Source organism: Leptonychotes weddellii, unplaced genomic scaffold (assembly GCF_054177405.1).
Source record: "Leptonychotes weddellii isolate Sample4059 unplaced genomic scaffold, ASM5417740v2 HiC_scaffold_8902, whole genome shotgun sequence".
Taxonomy (NCBI): domain Eukaryota; kingdom Metazoa; phylum Chordata; class Mammalia; order Carnivora; family Phocidae; genus Leptonychotes; species Leptonychotes weddellii.
Window position 1 is genome coordinate 1 of NW_028060347.1, and position 8,426 is coordinate 8,426.

General features: G+C 54.8%; 1 protein-coding gene across 1 annotated transcript; it reads right to left on the reverse strand.

Annotated features, from left to right (window-relative positions):
* Window positions 1-17: 17 nt before the first annotated feature.
* Window positions 18-7,984, reverse strand: LOC145719981 (rho guanine nucleotide exchange factor 10-like). The gene is made up of 4 exons (XM_081811623.1): window positions 7,877-7,984; window positions 6,107-6,312; window positions 5,451-5,608; window positions 18-1,158 (listed from the first exon to the last, which is right to left on the reverse strand). The coding sequence occupies exons 2-4, from the start codon at window positions 6,289-6,291 to the stop codon at window positions 998-1,000; spliced, it is 504 nt and encodes a 167-aa protein (XP_081667749.1). The 5' UTR covers window positions 6,292-6,312; window positions 7,877-7,984; the 3' UTR covers window positions 18-997.
* Between the last annotated feature and the right edge of the window lie 442 nt (window positions 7,985-8,426).

An 8,426-nucleotide genomic window follows, 5' to 3' on the forward strand; every position in this document is an offset into this window, starting at 1 on the left:
AAGGAGGGTCTGGACAAACATTTTCAGGAGTCCATAATGACTAGAGTTTCTCACAAGCTTGCGGAGGTTCACACCAGTCACGGCAACGTGCCCACAGCGCGCTCGCGGAGATCAAGGCGATCCCTCCCCTGAACGGGCTCCTTTCTCTCCTACCTTTCATGTGACGGTCGGAGGAATTTTTAGTCGTGACGTGATTCATTCCACTGGCTGAAAACAGTACCATTAGTATCCGAGTTTACTTAGAGGGGAGGTAAGGAATGGTCAGGGACAACTTGGCCTCTTTTTCCTCAAGTTTCGTAAGAACTCTTTTTCTATTAAGGACATTAACTCTTGGTCACAGAGATGGACGGTATTTTCTCCATTTGTCATTTACAAAACTTTCTTTCTGTACAAACACGCACACTTATTAAATGTGAACAAAAAAGGTCCTAAAACTTGACCACGTTCATTGTTTTCTTTATTATGGCAACCTCAGAGCATGTGGCATGCTTAGGAAATCTCCCCCACTGCAGAGTAATGCGAACATTCTACTGCTTTCTAACTAAGTTTGTGATTTTGTTTATGTTTTAAAATTACCTCCATCTGGAACGTTTAGGAGGAAGAAGACCCTGGGGCACGGCTCCACATTTCCACATGGCGGGCTGTCTCCTGATCCTTCACTGAATAATCCAAGTGTTGCACTGACTGGAAGGGCCACCTGACCTGGGGCCAATTTTCCCCGTGTCCTCGAAGACTCTCTATTATGTTCATACTAAATACATTTTTTAAAGTAGTGTGTTTGTGTTAATTAGCAGGTAAACGATGAACAATTCTTCCACGGACACAGGGCTACATGACGGTCAGCTGAATTATCCAGTTAATCTTGCCTTTCACAGACAGATCTGGGAGGGCCATGGGCGAGAGGCTGCCTGCCCCACCACAGGCCAGGGCTCCCTGACGGCCAGCACTGGACCTTAAGTGGGGCGGGTTCTAGAAACGCATCTCTTCATGCCGGGACTCACTTAGAACGACTTACCTCTGTCGTGTGGGTCTCGGTGCTGATTGTGAACACCTGGCCTCCAGAAGCTGCCCACAGCGTGTCCTCCGTCATGACGAGACTTCTAACTGGCAGGACGCCTAATTTTATCACTTTCTGAGGTTCAGAATTCCAGGATCCATCTTAAAAAAAAATTTTACTTTCATTCAGATTCAGTTATCTGTGCACAGGGCCTGGGGGAAAGGATCACAGATCATTTTATGCTTGTCTTTTTTTTTAAGTAAGGTCTACACCCAACGTGGAGCTGGAACTCACGACCCTGGGATCAAGAGTCACAGGCTCTACCAACCAAACCAGACAGGCACCCCACAGACCACTTTAGATAACAAGCAAAATACCATTGGTAATTGTGAGGCTGACACCTGGGTCTGGGTGTCCAGAGCTCGAGGAGTTGGCACCATGTCCATGAGGCAACCTAACTCAGTAATGGAGCAACGTTCTGAGCCCAGTCCGGCCACCTGGTATGAATCATTCACCCTGCGTCTCGGCTTTCTTCCCTGTAACGTGGGGACAATACCGCCACGCGCCCTCGGGGCTGCGTGAGAGCATGAGGCGCGACCAAGCGATCAAAGAGCTCAGCGCCGTGCCCGGCACGCAGGTGCGCGGTGAGTCCTCTCATCTACAACGACAACACACAGAACGGCTCAGTCGTCAGTACAAGGTTCTATATCCGAATCAGCGTGCGACGAGGCTTCCATTTCCCCGCGACCGGTTCTTCCCTTTGAGATACCCCTGGCCACAGACTGTGTTGTCAGGACCCACCGCATCTTTAGTGCATTAAAAAAAAAAGAACTGGGGGAAGAGGCTTCCCTCACGTCTCACGAACTCGCTCCATTCCTCCAGCACAGGCAGGGATGCAATATTTTGCTTTGAAAATATTTCCAAAGACCTACTGATGAGGTTTGTCACACTTTATGTGAAGTGTGAGTCAACAGGCAACTGGGATGGCAATAAAAAATATTTAAAGCAAGACTTCACGTACGTTTTCAAAGTGACTGTGTAATTACCCTGTGAAACATTAAAATACATTCTTAGATTTTCAAAGTAACCATTAATTAAGCCATGCTGCCTAAGAACACAACTATAACTGTTAGTCCGCCAACGCCTCTGATCCTAACCAAATAAAGCACTCTGCTCAAGGAAGGGGGCAAGGTCTTGGCTCCAACCGAGTGCTTGCTGCTGGGTTCCATACTTGAACCACTGAACCTTTTCATCCAAACCCTGTTCATGAGGACCTGCCTTAGCCGAGGCGTGCAGACACCAAGAGGCGCCTCGGCAAGTTTTGAACTTTGTAGCCTACTTTCAAGTTACGGTTCAACTGTAGTGGAAGTGCTTTTACGCTGCAATTAGGCCAAAAGATGCTGCCGGACAATGATCGGTTCCAGTGGATACTGAGCTGCCGTTCACATGTAAGATCTGCACCGAAACCGGGGTATCATTGTGCGGGTAAGCACACGCACACACACAGTCACGCATGCATACACATGCATGCAGCCATACGTGCACATGTGAGCAGAACCACAGGCAGTCCCACGTGCACACACATGCACACGCACAGTCCTACATGCACCCACACGGGGTCATATGTGCACACACACAAGCACACAGGCTTTTTCGTCCAGGACTCACAACCCTACGAAGCCCTGCAGCCTTCACTTCCGATGGGATTACAGCAGTTCGGGGTGCAGATACAGTTCTCCCCAACACACACAAGGGCCTGAGAGTGCAGGGCCGAGGATGCGCGCTCCACCTGACTGCCCCACGGTGTCTGCGTCCTCGGATGGCCGTCACATGGCCACTGCCGAGTCCTCTGAAGCAAGACATCTGCTGCAGACATGCTATTTTGCTTAAGGATTAACTTCTAACAATTGAACTTTGTTCTCTGAGCACCTAAGCTACTCTTTCTGCAGATCCCGGGCTCTGGGCCCTTGCACAAAATCCCCTGGGGGTGGCAGGGAGGGCACACCACTGGGCTGTGGGCGTCAGCTCCAGCGGACAGTCCACCTGCCTGGGGACAGCCTCTCTTTGGAGTTTGCACTCTAGACCTGAGTGCTCAACCAGGCTGCCCAACCACGGTGGGCCCCACTACATAAGGATTACATTTTGAGCCTACAGAATTCCAGATTTCAAGCTCCCTAAAAGTCAAAGACTTGCAACAGTGCTTGGCTGAGAAGTGTGCAAAGGGCGGTGGCCTCCAGCCAGGCAAGTCTCCCGCCTCGGAGAACACAACTGCCGAGAAGAGACCCGTCTCCAAAGACGACATTCAGAGGGCCCCCGGGTGCGCACGTGAACGCGTGCTCAACAGCGCTCAGCAGCAGAGAAACGAACACTTGTGGGAATGGCCGTCCTCCAAAAGACAAGAGGTAACAAGGGTTGGTGAGAACATGGAGGAAAGGGAGCCCGTGTGCACTGTCGGTGGGAACGTAAACCGAGCAGCCACTCTGGAGAACAGCGTGAGGTTCCTCGAGAGATTAAAAGCAGAGCCACCCTCCGACCCAGCAATCCCACTCCCGGGGACTGATCCGAAGGAAATGAAAACACCAGTCAGAAAAGGTAGACGCACCCCCACGTTTGCCGCAGCATTATTCACAGTCCACAGCACAGGGAGAAGCTCTGAGTGTCCATCGATGGTTGACTGGATAGAGATGTGCTGTGGAGTATCATTCACCATGAAAACCAAGGAAACCCTACCGCCTGTGAGGACACGGATGAGCCTTGAGGGCATTATGCTACGTGAGGTAAGTGAGACAGAGAAAGACGAATACCACACGATCTCACTCATGTATGGAAGCTAAAAACCTCCAGCTCGCAGAAGTACAGAGGGGAGGCCACGGAGGCTGGGGCGCGGGTGGGGGAGATGGTGCTTGAAGGCCCACACTGGCAGCCAGAGGGTGAGTCCTGGGGACCTAACGCACCGCACAGACCCGAGAGTCCACACCACTGCGTTATGAGCGTCCCAGCTGTAAGAGAGAGGATCCGAGGGGCTCTTACCACGGGAAGAGAAACGGTCCGTACGTGACGGGAGGCGGGGGTTAGCTAATGCGTCGGCGATGGTTCTGCAGCGCATACGCGGATCCAAACCTTAAACGTGCGCCGTGTTATATGTGAATTATGTCTCAGTAAAGCTGGGGGAAAGAGAGAAGGTTTCACCAGCCCCAAATTAAGTAAATATAAACCCTGAATAAATTCATTGCACCGGGAGAAATAGACATCAATATCCCAAGTCAATTTAGGAAGCTCAGGAGACGGAACTGAAATCACGGTACTTGCAGACTTCCAGATGTCAGCAATTCCCACGAAGTCCATCTCTGCCAGAGCAGCAGAAAGCACACCGTGAGCGCACCACCCAAGGCAGAGACAGTGGGGAAAAGAAACACAGAGCGATGCCGCGACAAATATTCACCTGCACCTAAAGCAACGCCTACTTCATTCTAAATACAGCTGAGCCCACAGACAAACCTCGCGTCTGAGCCGCAGTGCTCACTCCTCGGGGCACACCTGCTGGCCGGGCCCTAAGCCCGGGTGCTCCCGGGTCTCGGCGGCGCACAGGCTTCCCGCCCTTCCCAGCTCTCTATCCCTGGGTGTGCAGGCAGGGCTCCCTTGCCCCTGGACAGTGACGGGCGCCCCTCAGGCTCGGCTCCACCTCCTCCCTGCAGAAGGCTCAGACCCGGCACCTCCCAGTGCTCCCCGGGCACCCTGAGCGCTGTTCACCCCCTCGGTGAACTGTTCGTCCCCGGGTGGGAGAAGTGGGACTTGCTCCCATCTGCAGCCGCGGGTGAGGCAGGAGGCAGAGCGGCTGGATGGCTCCCCGCCTCCACCGCCAGGATCCGCGACCCGGGGCCCACACTGGAGATACCCATGTGCCCCAGGAGGCTGCAGACCCGCACTGTGACCCTCTGGTGTCCCCGGAACCCACCGGAACCCTGGGCCAAACCCGAGACAAGAGGAGGAGCCCAAGCGGGAGGGACGACGGCCAGCACATGCATCCAGGTGGTCCTGACCGTTGGGCACAGACCTGGTCCAGCCACTCACGCGGGCAGCCTGCGGTCCCCTCCACCCAAGAAGACAAAGCCTCGCGGCCCTGAGTGAGGGCAGGGGCAGCGAGGGAGCCGGGGTCTCAGCCGTCGGGAGAAGGACGCACACGGACCTCAGCACTTTGTAGAACGGGGAGGCGTGGGCCGGGAGACCCGTGTCTGAAACCACTTCCCACCCGTGCGGCTGGGGCGGCTGGGGGTGCTCGCGCTTCGCACTGTCCTCTTGGGGTTGAGCAAGCTGCACGTGCCTTGGGACGCGCGGTGATAGACGCTCGCGGGGACGTGACCCCGGAACACGAAGCTCCGTCCACAGCAAACCCCCAGAAACCGCCACGAGACTGGACGTGTAGACGTGCCGCACACAGTGTAGACACAATTACCTTCTGCTTTTGCGTAGACGGCCACGGCGCCGTTGACCAGGCCGGCGTACAGGCTCTGGGGCGTGCAGGCGAGGCTCATGACCGTGGACTTGTCCGGGGTGAAGAAGTGCTGCAGACGCACCTTCTTGGAGCCTTGACTGCTTTTATAAACGGAAATGCTTCAAGAGAGACACAAGAGCCAGTAAGTGCGTGTGTCGGGCGGCAGGGCCCACACGAGCGTGCCCAGCAACTCCAGCCCCCGCCCCGCACGCGCACTCTGCTGCCACCCAATCTCGTCCCGTATTGTGAAGGAGAAACTGTGGAAGAAATTACTTCCTCCTAGTGAGTTCACATCAGGAAAACCGCCGTAAAGCGCCTCTGAACGGTGGCAGGGTGGAGTCCCCGTGCGGCACGGACCAGGCCCCGTTAGACTCCAAACGTGAGCAGTCAGCTACTTGTAAAAGCAGGACCAAGAAGAGACCGGTCAGGGGAAGCCGCCAGGCAGAACTGGGACGTTGCCTGCAGTCGCCATTCCTCCTTGGGGGTTTCCCGCGGTCGTTCCCACGGGCGGGTGGCGACCGAGCCGATCCCGCCGCGTGGTGTAACCCCTAACAGACGGGGGTGACTGACCGACCCGGCTCGTCGAGCTCCTCCTCGTGGAGCAGCGCGGGGCTCACCTCCCCTCCTCGGTCCCCAGGCAGATGGTGGGCACGCCCGGCGCCCTCCCGGCCACGGTCTCGGGCTCCGCGTGCCGCTCCTCCGCGGGGATGAACACCATGCACAGGATTCGAGACTCCACGTTGAAGCACTCAATGACTTTGGGGTTGGAGTTTTGAAACGAGACGATGGCAATCTGGCCCATCTGGCTGGTGCAGCTTCCGATCTGGCGGGGGGAGAGGAGTGCCTGGAACTTCCACAGCACACCGACCCCTGACCTCCGTGGCCACCGGGAGAATTCGTGTCGCCACGGGAACCAACACACTTCACAGAATCGAGAGCTGTTTACACCATCTGCTAGCAGAGCCCGCCTTTCCTTTTCAACGTATGGGGTTACTTTCCCTTTTAATTTTCGGAACGAGAGCCCAGTTTTGGTTTTAGTTCCTATTTCTATCCCTGAGAAACCGTAGTGGTGGCGGCCGGCTCAGGCACAGTGAGAACCGGTCTTAAACTAACCCCAGCGTCAGACACGCTCACCCAGGGACACAAGGCCTTAAAAAGAGAGCGCGTCAGAGCGCCTCCCAGCGTGGTCACCAGTGTGTGAGCCCGAGGCCCTGTGCCATGGCCCTGGGACGCTGGCCGGCCGCGGGCACCCCCGCGAACCTATCTGCCGGGTCACTGGACACCCCACAAGCTTCGTTCCCGACTTGAAGTCCAATTGTTTTTTCAGTGGGAAAGAGTCACATCTTGTTAACGGAAGAATCAACAGGACAGAGCACTCAGGGTCCTGGAGGGAAAGCCGGCCCGGGGGGTGGGGCGGGCACTGAGGCTCCCAGCTCCCATTTCCTCTGGGCCAGCTTTGGCAACGTCGTCCCACCCCCCGTACTCGTACCAAAGCGTTTCCATGCCACAAAGAAGCGTCCTGCTTTGACAGCCTTCCAGGGGAAGGGTGCCAAACCTCCAAGCCCTGCTCGGGCTGGCGGGGCGAGCGGGGGTGGGGATGCAAGCAGGAGAGGGAATGAGGCACCAACTACGGTCTGAGTGATGGGAAAACTTCTCTGCTAAAATTCGAAAACCTTAGGGAAATAAGCCCATCCAGTCCTTCATAGCTGGGTGCACAGAACGGCCCAGTTACTTGGCCTGCTCCTTCTTGACGCTCAGGGAGGAGCACCGACCGCACAGAGGCTGGGGCTGTGGGAAGGTAGAGAGGTCACCTGAGGGCAGGGCGCCTGGAGGAGGTGGTCAGGGTGCGGTGCCGGAGGACAGCAGGGCAGCCATCGGGGAGCAGGTCTGGGGGGCACCCCAGGAGACCTCAAAACACAGTGCACAAGGATCATCTCCCGTTTGCAAGAACCAGAAAGGCCCACTGCGATTGCAGCATAATTCAAATGCAGTATTTCATTTGGAACTAATCAATTTTAATTGCAAAGTTTCCAGGGTAAAAAGCCAGCAATGTCTTGGAAGGGGGTAAAAAACCCCATGCAATTTAACCACCCAAATTGAAGAAATATTTAAATGACTCTCACATTAGCTAAATTGGTTGTCTCTGGGCTGAATCCAATCTGGTAAAACTTTAGATGAAAAAAAAGACAGAAACATTTTAATTCCTGAGACTTGGACACCTTTTCCAAAAGCGTTCAGTCCTCTCTTGTGGTTTGTGACTTCCATGTGTATAAACACAGCCCGGGACATGCGGCGACCAACGGCAAGTTCTGCATTTGAACCTCTCAAACCCACACTAACCACAGACCCCTCAGGAACCCATATTATAGACACACAGCGCGTCTTACCCACAGGAAGCCATGCGCCGTGGACAGCGAATCCGGCTGAGCCTCATTATTCAAGCAAGGTTCAGGATTGTAAGCGGCACATTCGATCTAATGGGGAATAAAATCAAACACCCCCATTTAAAACGGGACCGGGAGGCATCCTGGCGACACAGTATTTTTTTTTTTTTAAGATTTTGTTTATTTATGGGGCGCCTGGGTGGCTCAGTTGGTTAAGCGACTGCCTTCGGCTCAGGTCATGATCCTGGAGTCCTGGGATCGAGTCCCACATCAGGCTCCCTGCTCGGCGGGGGGTCTGCTTCTCCCTCTGACCCTCCCCCCTCTCATGTACTCGCTCTCTCTCATTCTCTCTCTCTCAAATAAATAAATAAAATCTTAAAAAAAAAAAAGAAAACGGGTGCCTGGGTGGCTCAGTTGGTTAAGCGACTGCCTTCAGCTCAGGTCATGATCCTGGAGTCCCTGGATCGAGTCCCGCATCGGGCTCCCTGCTCGGCGGGGGGTCTGCTTCTCCCTCTGCCCTCTTCCCTCTCATGTGCTCCCTGTCTCTCTCATT